Source organism: Abrus precatorius, unplaced genomic scaffold (assembly GCF_003935025.1).
Source record: "Abrus precatorius isolate BTA unplaced genomic scaffold, Abrus_2018 Scaffold8, whole genome shotgun sequence".
Classification (NCBI taxonomy): domain Eukaryota; kingdom Viridiplantae; phylum Streptophyta; class Magnoliopsida; order Fabales; family Fabaceae; genus Abrus; species Abrus precatorius.
Window position 1 is genome coordinate 35,115,482 of NW_020874428.1, and position 17,584 is coordinate 35,133,065.

Genomic DNA, 17,584 nt, shown 5'->3' on the forward strand with positions numbered 1-17,584 from the left:
AAAGAATTAATTAAAATAAAATTACAGATTAAATTATCTACTTACAAGAAAAATAAATTTAAGAATTAATTGAAATGAAAATTAAAATGAAGGGGTATTTATTTATAAAAAGATTATTTGGAACAAAATTAAGTTGAGATGAACCTCGGATGGACTGGTCCAATTCTTGGCCCAATGTTTAATTATTTTATTAGAAATTGCTAAGAGCTTAATTGGTTTTCAATTGAAAACCGTGAGACTCGATTTCCCGAGAATTGAAAAGAATCAATGCAACAATTCAATCTGCGAATGATATTTAACCGTTGATCTCAATTTTTCAATCTTCCTCACACTTGTTGAACGCACAATCAATAATCTGTCATATGGGAATTTTTCTTCCTTTCTCTAATGTAAATTAATATTTGTATCACAGAAATTCTTTTGATATTTGTTGTTTCCCTTACTCTCTGCTCTACACTTGCAAGCATCAAAATCATACATTTAAATAAGTGACAACAATTTTTGTTTTCACAACTTAAATCATTCGCACCTCCATTTATTGTAGTTATGCCCCACAACGTGCACACAAAAAAATCTCACATTTAGGACAAGTCATTTCCCTGGAAAATTTACACAACTTAAATCATTAACACCTCTTTATTTATTTTGGTTATGTCCCAAAACGTGTAAAAAAGAAATCTCACATTTCCCTGAAAAGATCATGTCACGTATGAGCATCTTAGCTTGTGCTTACTAGCAAAGGATTAAGTGTGTAATTAAAAACAAATTAAAAAATCTATAAATACAAAAGATATAACTTGTACACGTAAAATTATGTCCTTTTAGCATTGAAGTGGGTGTATAGAATTGTTTTAAATGTGCAGTAAACATGCATTAATTGGATGTTACAATATGGAACTTACACGTTAATGTGAAAATGTAACATGTAATCAACCAACCGCAAAGTGAACATAAATTCATGGTCCTCTAATGTGAATCTAAATACGTACTTAAACATGAATTCAGAAAAGCTATGAGCCGAGTTTCCAATAAGAAGTAAATAGAAAACGAATCAAGAAGAGGCAATTCTTAGAAGTCTTAAAACCGCGTGAAAACATTCAAAAGAATAACAATGTCTTAATACCTAGAGGCACCATGCAAAGGTCCGAGGAAGTGAAAGTGACACAAGGAGCCCAGACAAGAGCCTTACACACACATATATAAATGCATAATTACATGTAACGGTAACAAGTGCATTCAGCAATTCAGATTTTAGTTTGAAAATGGTATACAGTCATTTACAAGAGGGCAAAAACAAAAGGATTGCCTTAACGTTTGAAATTACAATGGGAGAACAAACTTGTGTTTGATCTTTTAATCTTCTCTGCACAAACTATACATTAAAAGCCTTTCAAGAGTTAAAATGTAACATTGAAATATAAACAAACTTAAAGGCAGTTTCAGCAATTTAACCTCTCAAGTTTCAACCATACATCCCTTCACGCTCCCAAACATCCACAAGGAATTCCACCATCTCCTATATTTTGAAAATCAAATTATTCAATTAGTAATTTTGCATTCTCACCTCAAAAATCCCAGCAAGGAACTAAAAATATACACAGGACACTTACATATAAAGGTAAGGGCTTAGGGAAAGGTTGTCTAGTCCCAAGCAAACTTTCATAAGTAGCATTACAACTACAACAAATACAATTATAAATAAGTCATCTAAAGGGGAGAAATTGAGAAAAGCAAAGGGAAAGCACATATGATAGATAGAGACTTGAGCTTGTATAAAGCCATATAAACAGAAAAAATATCAATAAAATTTGAATAATTATGTGCTTCAAAAGCTAAAAATATGCCTTATGCTTTGCTTTCAACTATTGTGAAATTGCATAAACAAGAAAGAAAGATTGGAAAAAAAATAAAACAACTACAGGAGCAAAAAAGGAGGAGACTGTATTAAGCTCTCAGTATCCAACATAAAACTTGTCAAAATTCATACATGGATCACTCAAGACAAGTTGGTGTCTAGGAGAAAAAGGTAAATGTTATACAGTTTAGCACTGAATCAGGACGTGTTTGCATATGGTTATAAAAGGAGGTTAATAAAGAGCAAGGCAATAAAAACTTCTGACGGCTATTAATTACTCCACCCATGATTACATCCCCCCCCTTCCCCCCCAACAAAAAAAAAAACGACAGGAAATAATGAAAAGAGAAAATAGATCTAACCAAGATCATGCCCCTATTTGTATTTGAAATGGATTAAAGAGTATTTAATCAGTTGGACTAAATGTAATGCAGTTGACATACTTTAGTTTGGGTTCTCGTTTTTGTTGGCTTTGCTTCCTAGATTTGCCACTTCCAATCCACTGAAGCCTGCTTTCATTCCAGAGAAGAAGACCTGCAAAAGCAACAGCTGGATGAATGATAGAAATGACCTTAACCTTCATTATCCCCTTAAAGCAAGGAAATTGGGAAAGTAAATCTTACAAATAATAAACAACAGTATACAGTAAAAATTAGTACTACAACAATGAAAGCATCCAAATCCAAATATCGAACAAAGACAAAACCAAGTTAAAATATCACATTTCATGTGCCAACACCTTTGTGGAGTAAACCTTGGTTACTGACGGACCTGAAGGGACGGGGCATTGTTATATTACCGAAAAAAAACTCATGCTAACAGTAAAGATGAAAAATCCAACATTAATTTCTAGGAAGAAAAACAAAAGCCAGTATATAGAACTTGCCTTGGTTTACAAATTCAGTATTGGTGCCTGCAGTAGAAGTTCCACTGCTCTGATTGAGAAGTTGATTTAATGTACTGACAGATGAGATACTTCTCTGAGATTGAATGGTGCTGTTATCCAGATCACAAGTGCTTGAACTCCAGAAACCATCTGATATATTTGGTTTTCTCACTGTCTGCCCCTGAATTCTTAGTCCCTTGGCCGGCTCATCCACAGCAATAATTGGTGTGGGTTTCATACAGCATCCAAAACAACCACTGTTCTGTTATAAAACAAGTTAAATAAAAGCAAAACATTGGCCAATTTGAAGTCTACAAGTGCATGTTGCCCTTGTGGTGATTTTCTTACTCAGATTTGTTTCCTTAGAAAGCACTATTATAATAGCATAATTAGAAAAAAAAAAAACTTTCTTTTAAAAATATTAATGCTTCCTAGGGTAAGCACCAATTTCTTGCCTCTCTTTAATAGCAGATTTTTCGCTTTTCTAGTTATTTAAAAGAATTTTGCAGCCCAAACAGTGAACACCTCAACAAATTAAAATGCCTTTTTTCCACCCTAAATTGCAATTTCTATTGATTTCACAGCACAAACAAAAAATCTTTAAAACCAGGAGAAATTGTTACACAACCAATATTGTCGATTTTTAACAACAGCATTGCTATGCATTGACATCATCTCCTCCTTTGTTCATCTAAGCCCATAAATTTTCGTTTTTATTGTCTTAGGAGTATATTAAGGTTAAGGTTGGCTCTCTCTAGCAGACTGTAACAACAAATACTACAAGACTGGAATTAAATATATAACTAAGGAGTGCTACAGGTAGAAATCAACTCTTCTATATTAAGTTATTCACATGTCAATCAAATACATCCACTAATCATTGAAGCTCCAAAATCAACCATATGTTGGAGTCTGATGCTCAGCCAGCAAATAAAGAAATGTATTTTCTCTTCTTCCACGCCTCATTTAATCATTCACTGGGAGATAAAATAATTATTATATCGCTAAGGAATCTTGGTCCATTTTTTATTGGTAAAGCACATGATCAAATAATCATGGGCCAACTCCTTACAGTAGACATCAAACCATGCACCAACAAGGATGAAAAAAAAGCATCCCATGGTTAATAGCAAATACTTTGTTTGGTCCAAATTTATTATGCCTAATTGCATTGTTTGCGCAGCAAAACCTGAAAACCTAACTTTGCTTCTCAAGATGAAAACTTTAGCCTCAAATTTCAACCCTCCAAACCCTATCTTACACAATACAAGTCAACAATTGAAAGATAAAGGCAAAACAGTCCCAATTGATACCAGACCAGCATTTACCAAAAAACTGGCTTATTCATCAGCAAATTTTGCACAAGAGAGACCAAATTTCCAAAAAAGGAAATTCCTTCATTGAATTCAAATAAAGGAAGCAAATTGATTGCAAAAACTGGTGTATCTATCCATCTACCCAAAAAATAGTAATATTGGGAATAGAGGGGCTCACCCCATACAGGCGAAAAGGTCAGTGATCCAAGCAGTAATCGTCACCATCTCGACCACCACATAGATTTTCTCAAACGCAAGATGCTGCAAAGAGCAAAATCAAAGGGAAGTTTCAGAGTGAAAAACTGGTTAATGGGTCTTTGAGGTTGCTAACCTTTTTATTTTATCGTGTCTGCTGCACTACTGTCACTGTCTGTCGTTTAATGGACGCTCAACACACCGTTATAAAACTCCCACTTCATTTCTTTTATATTTATAAATAATAAATGATAGGAGCGTCGTTTATGTCAATACGCAAGAAAGTAAAGGTTTTTGTAGTCAAATGAAGATCAACTATTCAACCGTGCAGTGGTAATGCCAATTATTGGGTCTTACTCTGACAAATACCTAAGACCGTGATATTGCCACCTGGCACCTGATTAACTCACCTGTCCCATTAATACTCTGTTGCCTACGCTATCATTATTTCAACATTAAATAATTAAGACTCTATTTAATAATGTCTATAATTATCTTTATAAATTCATAAATATTTTTTTATTGTTACAATTCGGGCTTTTTTGCCCTTGTACGGTTAATTTGAAAAGAAAATGCCAAAATAAGGCTGCATTCAAAGATATTTTTTGTCTGAGGTTGGAGTGACAGGTGGCAGTCGTTCAGCGTAAGGGCGATACTCAAATAGAAAGCGTCCACTTATTAGACGACACAGGTGAAGTCATCCAAAAGAGGGACGACACACGTCTAACGTGGCGACCTATGACAGTGTCGTCCCTAATTGAGCCGACACAGCTTGTGTCGTTATATATTGAACGATTTTAATGTAGTCCACAACAGAGGCGATTTTAATGATACCTCGGGTAAAAAATTTCGTCTTTGTCCAAGTTAAAATGTGTATATATAGTAGGATGAAGCTCGAAAGAAAATGCAAGTAGCAAGAATAAAGTGTGGAGCTGGGCAGGAATACCAGTGAGCAGCTGGGAAAAAATAACAGTGTGAAGCTGGACAAGAAATAATAACTATTGAGCAATCAGGTTAGATTTTAAGTATTATAAATATATAATTTATTTTTAATAGTTATGTAGAAATTTTAATTTGAATAATAATATATAATTTATATTTTTAATGGCTTTTAAATATTAATGTTGTAATTTAATTTTTGTTGTTATGTTTGGAAATAAGGCAGATAACATATAATGTAAAAAATTAAATATTTAAATATTTGTAATTACAAATAAATTTAAAAATATATTTTGTTATATTATAAATTAATTTATAAATAAGCTTAGTTTATTTTAAATGCAGGATGAATGAAATTGTTGTTATATTATATTCAAATGGTAGAATATATGAAGGAAATGAGGGTATAATTTTTGAAGGGCAAAAAAAGATGATTAAGATAGAACGTGGGATCACATTTGAGATGTTTAAACAGAAGATCCACACAAAGCTGAAATTGTCAAGTTGTCACGTAATTTCTAGATTAATTTCTTGAATTTTAGTTGGGACAAATGGTCGATATCATACAACTTTAGATGTATGTGACGATGAAGACATAGATTGCATGATAAGTGCGTGTCAACAACCACATCATAGGAATGTAGTTGAGATATATGTGGATGTTGCGATAGGTGAAACATCTTCTGTTGTGGCACGTCCATTAGAAGTGAATTTATCAGTCTCACAACTTCATGGAAGTGATGATGATGATGATGATGATGATGATTATGCACAAAGAGAAGGTAATATGAATTTAATAATTTTTAAATTTGAAAAATTGATGCTACAAATGCTATTAATAATATAAGTTTACAATGTACAGATGAAGATGATGAATATGAAAATGAAGAAAATATTTCATTAAATGATTTTTCTAATACTGAGACAGATGATGATTGTGATTCAATGATCAATATGGAGGGTATTGTAAGAGTTAGTTTACCGCAACAACAACATGGAGGTATGTTTTTTGTAGAACTTATAGTTGTATAAATTGTTATTCATGGTATAAAATTGACGAATGAATTGTTGTAATGCAGAAACTACATTGCCCTTTTGGAATATAACCCCACATTACAGTCATATTAATTGGGAACACCCTGATGAAGAATTAGATTTTTTTGGAATGAATGAAGCGCAATCATGGAAGGAAGGAGATGCATTATATGTTGGACAACTATTTGATACTAAAGAAGATGTAAGAATGGATATAAAACATTATGCCATGAGGAAGCATCAAACTTTTTCTGTGGTGGAGTCAAAAGTAACAACATATGTTGTGAAGTGTGTCAATCACAATAGTGAATATCTTTAGAGAGTTCGAGCATCATTGCCAAAAAATGCAGACAAGTGGAAAATTATAAAGTGGGGTGGTGCCCATACGTGCGTAAATACTTCAATCTCTCAAGACCACCAAAAGTTGGATTCCAAATTTATTTGCTCATGTATTCTTGGTATGTTAAATTTAATATTAAATTAGAGAAATTTGAAATAGGAAAAATTTACCAATTTTCACCGTATTACATCCCAACAAATTTAATAATTAGCTCTTAACATATGACATGCAGGTATGGTAAAAGAAGAACCATCAGTGCCTATTTCGTTAATTCAAGAGAGAATTAGTGGTCAATTTGGATATTCAATTTCATATAAGAAGGCATGGAAAGCAAAACAAAAAGCAATTGTTACTGTATTTGGTGATTGGGACGAATCTTATGCTGCATTGCCAAGGTGGCTAGAGTACATGCAATTATATGCTCCTGGATCTGTATACAAAATTGAAACAACTGATTATATTGAAGGTCACACCGTGGATAATAAATATCGAGTTTTTCATCGGTTGTATTGGTCGTTCAAGCAATGTCATGAAGCTTTCAACTTTTGTAAGTCTATAATACAGTTAGATGAAACATTTTTGTACGGTAAGTACCGACAAACTTTGCTAATTGTTACGACTCAAGATGGAAACAACTGTGTGCTTTTTATTGCGTTTGCCATTGTCGAAGGAGAAACCTTATCTGCATGGGAATGGTTTTTAGCCATGATTCGTATACATGTGACAAATAAGGCAGGGCTATGTTTGATCTCAGATCGACATCAAAGTATAAAAGGTGCAGTCTCTAACCCACATCTAGGTTGGCAACCTCCAAATGCTTATCATGTTTATTGCATTCGTCACATTGCAAGCAATTTCAATCGACGATTCAAAAATACCATGTTGAAGAAAAAACTAATTCAATTAGGTACGTGATCTTCGTATTTGATTCATTTAACCTTTAATATATCAAGAATATATTTAACCTATGCATTAAAATTTTTTCTGTTAAATGCAGCATATACACCATCAAAACATATTTTTGAATCTAAGCTTAATATGTTTCGATCACAATCACCTGAAATTCAGAGTTGGATAGATAATATATCCAAGGAAAAGTGAAGCTTGGCTTATGATGATGAAGGACGTCGTTATGGCCACATGACAACAAATTTGTCTGAGTCCGTAAATAAAATTTTGAAAGGGGCAAGAAACCTTCCTATTACTGCCTTGGTCAAAGCTACGTATGCACGGTTAGTAGAATATTTTGTGAAGCGTGGTGAAACCGCAATGCATGAGGTTAACAATGGAGGAAGATACTGTCAAAAATTAATGGAAGCTATGGAAAAAAATCAACAAGAAGCATCTTCACATCAAGTTCGGCGGTATGACATACAAAGAACAAAGTTTGAGGTTGAGGAGGCATTTAATCCAGTGACACAAAGGGGTGGTCATAAGTGGACAATCATATTGTCCACACGTTATTGTCAATGCGGAAAATTTAAGGCATTCCGATATCCATACTCACATGTCATAGCTGTAGTAAACAAGATCCAGTCACGTTTCAGATGATCGAACTTATATCTGTAGTAAGCAAGATCTCTCTTTCCTCTATTATAACTCCGACTCACTAACCACCTGAAAGACACACTTATAAATTAAGTATCATGGTGAAACAAGTTTGAAAAGTAATTCATAAATTACACATACAGAAATTCAAAACATACCGTGCACCGTAAGGAAAATCCAGTCGTGTGTGCTGAGGATTATTAGGCTGTAAAAATGGAAACCTATCCCATGCTCACATCATAAGTAGTGGGGTTAATCCTCCAATACCAGAACGGTCAATATTGGTCGACATGCATAACTCCCGGTATAGAAATGCCAATGTTGCCGCTCCCCAACTATACTCTCCTATGATAGTAAAATCCTCAAGCAATGGAAGGTACCTAACTGGAACCCTACTAGAGGAATGATCAGCCAACATGAAACCACCTATTAACCTCAGAATATAAGCTCGAGCAAAGCGAGTAAGCTGAAGTTCATTATGATTATGCATTGCAACATGAGTAAAGTGTTGGTCCAACCAACTCAACTTCAAATTGCTCCCTGCAAATGCATCATCAGGTGGCCTAATACCAAGCAAATCCTCCACAATTTATGCTTTATTATCTCCAACAGCTGCAATGACTGCCTTTCCATCTATACGAAACCCTATTTGAATAGCAATGTCCTGAAGAGTTATAGTACATGCTCTAGGAGACATGTGAAACGTATGAGTCTCTGGCCTCCATCTTTCTACCAATGCTGTAATAAGATGTCGGTCAATAGGAAAGCATGCCAACTGAGCTACCCCAACAAATCCAGCTAAGGTCAGATGAGGAAGAATCTCCATTGGAACCCCTTCCATGCCAGCTGATATGAAATGACTCCTTCTCACCTTCAGAATTGGGTGCTCACGTCTATCCCAAATATGCTCTGATACGTGAATAGACTGAAACCTTAATAATGAACCATCCTCCGGCCCAGGATTTAAAACCCTATTCCGCGATGAAGATGATGCCATCTGAAATGAAATTTGTCAACTTAACTTCAATTATGTATGTTAAAATTAATAATATGAAAAACTCTATTCAATTAGTACATGGGTTTTATTACAATTTCAAAATTTAAAAATAACTCTAAAATTTATTTCATTTAATTATTATATTGTTAAATTTTATTAACATTTTAAAAACTTTTACATTTTATTTTACAATTATAATATGTAGCAATAAATATAATTACATGCACTCTTTTAAATATCAAAATTTACAATTACAACAAATAAACAAATACATTATTTTAAATATTATATATAATTTTTAATATACTTTTTTCTTTCTGTAATTCAACCACAAAATTATTATTTTCTTAATTTCATTAAAGTGTTCCCTCACAATACTTAAAGTTTACTCCTATTTAAAGTTTAATTTCATTTTTATATTAATTTTTCCAAATTTTAAACGATTCAATAATTATGTTGGACAAGAAATAATAAAAAAAACATTGTTTCTAAAATTTTGTACAATTTTTTTATGTTAAGGGTTGGCAAAAAAAAAATGTAAAGATGTTTTATTTTTTGGATTATAAGGAATATTAGTTTTGACAATAGTTCTCACAAGTTATCAAGTAATATATAGTATTTTTTTCTCTTAATTTATTAATTAATTAAAATAGAAATTCTTTAATATCATAATTAATACATATTATTGATTACATTTTTAAACAACTAATTATAAATAATAACACATATATTATGTAATTTGTAATAATAAAACTTCTGTTATGTTAATTTTCATAAAATTATTATTATCTTCATTTATTATAATTATTCAATAATTACATTGTATTTACTATATCTAATATTTTTAATTCCACAAATTTTTTTATATATCAATCTACTATCAAATAATTAAAATATATTATTTCTTCTACATTAATTATTTAATATTTTCAGTGCATTCTATATATATTTTTTCGTGTTCATGTTTTTTATTTTTTACAAAACTATATATTAATATATAGTATTCTTTCCTCTTAATTTATCAAGTTATTATGTGCAGAATTTTTTTAATTTAATAATTAATACATATTATGTATTTATCAAGCTATTATCTGCATAATTTTTTTTAATTTAATAATTAATACATATTATGGATGGCTATAATTTTTATTTATTACATTTTTTAACAAATGATTATAAATAATAACACATACATTATATAATTTTTAATTTCATTCCTATCTAAAATATTCTTTGTTTAAGAATAAAATGCATTTTAAAACCAATTTTATACCTTATTTATAAAATCCTTTCAAGTAAATCACATAAATTATAAAATTTGTAAAAGATAATAATGTATTATTTTTTATCAAATTAAATACTACATTCTTACTAATAATAAAACTTCTGTTATGTTTATTTTCATCAAATTATTATTATATTTATTTATTATAATTATTCAATCATTATCTTATTTCTTAATAATTATATTAAATTTACTATATCTAATAATTTTTATTTCACTAATTTCTTTATATATCAATCTACTATCAAATAATTTACAATTATTATTTCTTCTACACTACTTATTTAATATTTTCACTGCATTCTGTATATATTTTTTCATGTTCATGTTTTTTATTTTTTTTCTAAACAATATATTTATATATATTATTCTTTCCTCTTAATTTATCAAGTTATTAAAATATTATTTTATTTTAAATTTTATAATTAATATATTTTATGGATTACTATAATTTTTTTTTACATTTCTGAACTACTAATTATAATAAATAATAACATATATATTATATATTTTCTAATATAATTTATCTAATATATTATTTGTGACAGAATAAAAAAATTGATTAATAAATTCTTTAAATATTAAAATAAAAAACTTGTGCACCTCCGTAGCTTTGTAAACAAGTTTGAAGGAACCTTCTTCTTCACCAGCACCCTTCACTCACGAGCATCCACCCACAATTTCACCTGCATCACAGATTCAATATTACATACATTTGCAATTTTATTGTTAAAAAGCAAAATCTATTCAAAATATTAATCTCAATACCTTTTTAATAATCTTTTGCTATAAAACCTTAATACCAGAATCTAACAAAATGGTTCAGAAACGCAAGAAATGATGTGTTGTTTTTTTCTCCGGCAACCACATTCTGCAAGCGAAACGGAGAAGATGGAGGAGAAGGGAGAGGCCCGCGCCCAAACGGTCAAAATTCTCTACCACGTGGACCAATTAAATTAGTGTCGTCCCTGACCAAGACGACACTACTGAATCGTCCCTGACACGACCGACATTAATGTCGCCTCTGACTCAGACGACTCTGTAGGATTTGTACATGTGGCTTAGTTCATCCCCAGCTGTCCATTCAAATTAGTGTCGTTTGGTAATTGGACGTTTCTATTTTTTGGTGTCGTTCGTCTCATGGACGACTTCACTGCCACGTGCCCACACAACCCCAGACACGGAATTTCTTTACATATTCTGGCATTTTCTTTTCAAATTAACCCTAAAAGGGTAAAAAATCCTTACAATTCGTGGCGGATATTAATTGAAATTTATTGAATATGTTATTTTTCAAATTTCTTATCCAAATTCTTAAAAAAAAATATTAACAAGTACCTTTCAAATATTAAGAAATACAAATATTATCAATATTTTTATCATATTTTTAATAAAAATTATTAATTTCTCAACTAATATCTTTAAGATATTTAATGAAAACTTAGTATTAGTATAATATACAAAATTAAGTATAGAATTAGACGTTAAAATTAAAATTAAACTTTAAAATTTTAATTATTATGTTTAGATGGATATTTGAAATTGAGATTATAATTTTATTCATAAATTATATGAAATTTTATAACAACTAAATTTGGTTCACTCCAATTTCTAACATATATTATAAGAATTTAAATTCCTAATATCATTAATCACAAATACATTCTTATGTTAATTATTAATACTACTTTTTTTTTCTATATTTTCTTTTATTTATTTATTCTTTTGTTCTTCATTTTACACTAATTATTAATAAAAAGTAATTTTTCTCTATTCTGCTTTCTCTTATTCTTCCTATTTTATCTTTAAGTCTTTTTTTATATTTGTTTTATATTTTTCTTTTACGTCTTCTTCTTTTTTCTTTTTTATATTTATTACATATTTAATATATTTATGTTATTATGTTATATTACTATTTTGCACTTTTAACACCTGTTGTAAATTATATTATTTATATTAATTGTATAATAAATTATTTAATATTTTTCTTAAAATATTAGATGTCAAAGTAAATATTAAAAATTAATTCAAGAAATATTGAGAGTACAAGAGAAATTAAAAAAAAAAAAAAAAACTAATGTTAGATGCAACAGAATAATAAAGACACTCTAAAAGTATATTTTTGAAGCATTATATCACGAGACTGATAAAAATTGCTATAATTAACTATGTCTTATCATATAAGTGTAGAAGAATTAGTTGTAATATTTTTACTTATTTTAGTTCATGGTCTCAAAAGTATTTATATTTAATTTATATTTTTAATTTTGAGAATTAAATTATATTTATGAGCATTCTTATATTTTCATCTAATTAAGAGAAAGATAATTTGTAATATAATATTAAATTTTAATAATAAAATAAATATAAGAAATAAATTTACTATGTCATAATTTTTGAAAAAAATATTAAATTATTATATTTAATAATTTATTTAATAATTATTTTATATTTTTAATTAACACATTATTTTTTTAAAAAAATTTAAAATTTTTTTAATATAAAATTGAATTGTTTTTTAAAAATTAGATCTTACATAACGCTATAAAATTTGATTTCAATTTAAAATTCTAATTCTTTAAATTATTGTATTTATTTATTTATATTTTTTTAATTCTTTCTTGTCAAGTCTGCCATTTGTTACAACAATCTTTCTATGAAATTTTGACAAAAAGATTTGCTTATGTTTCTTTGGTGAAATAATAAGTTTTAAAAAATAAACGGAAATTCCTGTAAAAATAAATCATGGGTGGATATCAATTTACAGTTTTGTGGAGAAATTAGTTTTCGTATTATTTAACTATTTCTATTTTATGTACATGCATCGCAAATATACTCTATCAAAGTTAAAGGCAATAACAGAAGTAATCTCATTTTAATTGTATAAAAATATAGGCCAAGCAAACATAAATTTAGATACTTGGACCTTAAATAGATCCCTGAATTCTAAAAGGATTCAATAATTTGACTCTCTTGGACTTTGTCGTCAATTTCTATCTCCATACATGATTCTCATAGTAAAAATTCGTGTAATTTTGTTAAATTAATCCTTAAAATTATAAGTACCAGCCAATTTTATTTCTTAGATTACAAAACATTAGTTTGGTTCCGAAAATTATCAAACAACAATTATTTTAGTTTTTGTTGTTATAATTTTTAAAAGCTAGATTCAAAGTTATTTTGTAATTTTAAAGATGAAATGACTGTTGTTTGTCAAATTTAGAGATTAAAATGATATTTTATAATTTTAAAGATTAATTTAAGTTGTACTCTAATTTGATGTATTGTTACTATAATTCATTCATTCTCTGCTAGTGTTTTTCTTTTGTTCTTTCTTGGTCAATCTGCTCTCGCCCATATTGTTTCTAACTGTTTCAATGCAATTGGGCTCAGTGGTTTTTATGTAATTTCGCGATACCTATTCTGGGCCTGTAGTGTTCATTTTCCCACCTTGGGCGTTAAAAGAGCAATTGAGCTCAGCCGAAGGAACTCTGCAAACAAATATTCACACCACAGGGACGTTGACCAAAAAAAAAAAAAAAACTCCATAGGGACCAAAAACAATTTCCTTTTAGTAGATAGGATTCCCTAGTTCAAAAAAAATATTAAACAATTAATACACTTACGTGCCCAATCATAAAAAAAATTAAGACACCAATCAACAATTAGATAATTTAACTAAATTGTCATTTGAATTATGATCACTAACCAAAAACAGTTCCCCAATTTTGAAAATATACCAAATAAGAGTCATCATACTATTTCCCTTGAAAGGGAATTTTTCTAAAATATTCTGAAAATAATCCTCTCCTTACTTGCTCAATCTTTTTAATTTTGTAAAATTAATTTTAGTTAAATGTAAGTTTGGAGTGAAGTAAACTTGATACAAGTAATATTATTTAAATATTTTGATAAAAAAATATCAAATAAAAAATATATGTAAATATCGTTAATGAATATGTAATATTAAATTATGAAGATATTTTTATCAATATATGTATGCGAAGAGTTTTTTTCACCACAGAAGTAACAAAATGTTAGCTAGTCAAAACCATTTTTTTAAAGATAAATTTAATTCTGTGAAATTTTATTAAACTCGTTGACACACTTTTTCTAACATGATTGGGTCCTCTAATGATGAGTTTCGTATTTTATTTTTTATAGTTTCTTAGAATTAGGATGTAATTTTGTAGATTACTGTATTAGAAAAGGTATATTGATATGATGGGTTGAGAATATATGTAGTTACGTTTAATGTGAAAAATTTTGTGATATTTTTTCTCAATCTTCTTAAAGTGGTGTTGATTCTTTTTTTCATCTTTACTTTTTGTTGTAGGATCATTTAAAAGGTTAAATGCTTAAAAGATTGAATAAGTCAACTCATGTGGGCGTGCAAGGTTTTCACATGGCTGCAACGAGGAAATAGAGTTTAGAAGTGTATTCTGGACCAAACAAGATCCTTAGGAAGGGATGGATTTCATCCCAATTTCTTGTACAAAATGATTATCCCATCTCAATCTTATTTTTTTCTTAATTGCGTGATTTTTTCTATATTTTATGTTTCTCAAAAATTAACTGGCTACATCTCAATCTTACTTTTCTTAATTGCGTGATTTTTTTCTATATTTTGTGCTTCTAAAAAATTAACTAGCAAATCTAGACTCAATTTTAAAATTGAAAAATCAGTTCTTCAATTAAACCTTAAACTGAGTCACCTTACTTGCTTAAAACTTTCAGAATAAGACTACTTGATAAAGAGATATTTTAAATCCCCCTTACCTAATGTTGTTTCATTTAAATTCACCGAGGGTATTAAGATTCGTGAATTGAACAAAGGAGTTAGATATCAAGAAATAAAATCAAAACCTAATTGAGATTTTTTTTAACAAGAGACATATAAATTGAATCGAGGGAAAATTTTGATTACATAAGAAAAATAAAATAATTCCAAACCTAACATTTAATAACCATTATTTTCTAAATCTTGAGTGATACTATTTTTTATCCTTTTGCATATAAAAATATTGTAAGTTTCACATTTTAATACAATAAAAACCATTCTTTCTATCCAATTCATGATTCAAATAGTAGCAACACTGAAAAATTAGTAATTCAATATCATGAAAAAGATATTCTATTCATCCTTTATTACTTAAAATATTTAATACACTTGCAAAATTTCATCAACACATAACAATACATTGCAAAAAGTTATCGTCTATGGCTCAAGGGATAAGGATAGAGGTCTAAAGAAGGTGAAGTGTATCAATCACTTAACAGTGAACACCAAACATACCACAAGGTTACATTCTGTTGATCATATTCTTGAAGGAGAAACAAAATCCTTGAAGCATACCAAATACGGTGAGGAATAAATAATTTTGAGACAACTTCATCAACCAATATAAAGTATGAAGAATGCAGGCCAGAGGCCTTAATCCAGAACCGTTGATTATCAATTTCTTCACACATATTCCTTGTAATATCTGGATTTAAGGTTACTGATTATTTTTACTACTTCATGGACAGAATAGATGCCAGGCCCACCCTCCATCCATACAACATAGACAAGCTGTGCCTTTTTGGAATAATAGAAGCCAGACCTGTGCCCAAAACATGAGTAGGTCTAATTACCTGGTTGGAGCCGCTTATGGACCTGAATTGAGTTCACATTTCAGCAATCAAGTTACTGGAATTCAATAGGCATTAAGAGTAGATGAAACAAAAATCATTAGGGCAGCGTTTGGATAATCACAAGTTAATATAGCAAATTAAAATAAATTTGTCATCTCCGTGACACAGTGAAATTGAACAAAGTAGAAGAAAATTTCATGCTGATCAACAATAGTATTTGCACTAGGGTTTATCCATGGCAAATGGAATTTAGGAGAAAATTGCAAGAAAAATTCTGGTAATAACTCTTTTTAGTACTCTCTTCAACACTACGGTATCAGCTAAATTGCATGTGCGCCCTACTAAATAAAGTGCAAAACCAGGTTATTTAACACTGTTTGCTATAAAGTTACAAAATCAATTCTCGCCCTTTCAATTGAAAAATACACATTCCAATATGCACGTATTTCAATCACATTCAACGGCCCAAAATCAATTCAACTAAATTATAAACGAAACGGCCCCAAATGGGACCAACATGTAATTCACTCATCAATAAAGACTAAAGAGTGCATCCAATATAGTCTTATAAAAAACTGTATTGCCAACATTCCTCTTGCAAGAAAAGCAAGACGAAGTCAAAATATGATATCCCGAAAAATCAACAGCTAGTATTGGTTGTACAAATCATCCATGCCAAACAGTAATTAAGAACCAGGAAAAAAGAACGCATACATGGGATTAGATGGAGCTTCACTTGCCGATGTTGACATGCCTTGTCGTTGCTTGTGCTTAGGGTTGGCTGAGCACAACACATAGACACGCCCTCGACGTTTAACTGTCCGACAAAATTCACACATCTTCTTCACAGATGACCGCACCTTCATGATTTCTGAAGAAGGAAAAACCAACAAGCTGCGATAAACATTCAGAAACATACTACACTAGACCTTGCAACGGTATATAAATAAAATATTCCATAACCAGCATAACAAAATCTAGCAATTGAATTAAGAATATAGCTAGCAAAATAGTTAGTGTTGATATCCAAGCTGTGTTGAATTCTAATATAATTGTGCAAAGAGGAAAGAAGATACAGTGGCAGCAAATCAAATCACGTGTATTTCTAATTTAAATCCCTAATCGATATATAATGCAGAATTGCAAATCAGTAAAGGTGTGTCCAGGTGTAAATAAAGCCGTTCTTAATCTGATGTATAAATAACAAAATTTCAGCGAGAACCGAAACGAAACAAAGAAAATGGATCCTCGAACATTGAAATAATTCAACTAAAACAACAGAAATGAAATTTAACAAAAATGAAAAGACGTGAAAATGACGAACCTTGTGTTCACACGGGGTGTGAGAGGTAAAGAGCGAGCGTAAACGGCAACTGAAACAGCTGCGTTCGCGTAGATGGCGAAGCAGAATCGAGGATTTGGAGCAGAGTAACAGAGCAAGTGGGTTTTAGGGTTAGATTTGGCCCACTAAGTGTGATTGGATTATAGTGGATGTACGGACAGGCCCGTCACTGAAGGCCCTCCCCCCTCCAAAAGAAATGACTATTTCCTGCT

General features: G+C 30.1%; 3 protein-coding genes across 5 annotated transcripts; all 3 read right to left on the minus strand.

Annotated features, from left to right (window-relative positions):
• Positions 1 to 1,197: 1,197 nt before the first annotated feature.
• Positions 1,198 to 4,448, minus strand: LOC113847398. 3 transcript variants are annotated; one of them, XM_027476488.1, is made up of 6 exons: positions 4,389 to 4,448; positions 4,236 to 4,318; positions 2,742 to 2,998; positions 2,299 to 2,389; positions 1,611 to 1,677; positions 1,220 to 1,516 (listed from the first exon to the last, which is right to left on the minus strand). In XM_027476488.1, exons 2-6 carry the CDS (start codon positions 4,280 to 4,282, stop codon positions 1,463 to 1,465), a joined length of 516 nt encoding a protein of 171 aa, XP_027332289.1. In that variant the 5' UTR covers positions 4,283 to 4,318; positions 4,389 to 4,448; the 3' UTR covers positions 1,220 to 1,462. The 3 variants fall into 3 exon arrangements, with proteins under 3 accessions (XP_027332288.1, XP_027332289.1, XP_027332290.1); XM_027476487.1 differs by lacking the exon at positions 4,389 to 4,448 and having other exon boundaries at positions 1,198 to 1,516; positions 4,236 to 4,368; XM_027476489.1 differs by lacking the exon at positions 4,389 to 4,448 and having other exon boundaries at positions 2,742 to 3,003; positions 4,236 to 4,352.
• Positions 4,449 to 8,346: 3,898 nt separating this feature from the next.
• On the minus strand, positions 8,347 to 9,111 carry LOC113874774 (protein MAIN-LIKE 2-like). Its single transcript, XM_027512988.1, has 2 exons — positions 8,759 to 9,111; positions 8,347 to 8,677 (listed from the first exon to the last, which is right to left on the minus strand). The coding sequence occupies exons 1-2, from the start codon at positions 9,109 to 9,111 to the stop codon at positions 8,347 to 8,349; spliced, it is 684 nt and encodes a 227-aa protein (XP_027368789.1).
• A 6,589-nt stretch (positions 9,112 to 15,700) lies between these two features.
• LOC113847919 lies at positions 15,701 to 17,411 on the minus strand. Its single transcript, XM_027477250.1, has 3 exons — positions 17,355 to 17,411; positions 16,739 to 16,901; positions 15,701 to 16,052 (listed from the first exon to the last, which is right to left on the minus strand). Exons 2-3 carry the CDS (start codon positions 16,894 to 16,896, stop codon positions 15,911 to 15,913), a joined length of 300 nt encoding a protein of 99 aa, XP_027333051.1. The 5' UTR covers positions 16,897 to 16,901; positions 17,355 to 17,411; the 3' UTR covers positions 15,701 to 15,910.
• Between the last annotated feature and the right edge of the window lie 173 nt (positions 17,412 to 17,584).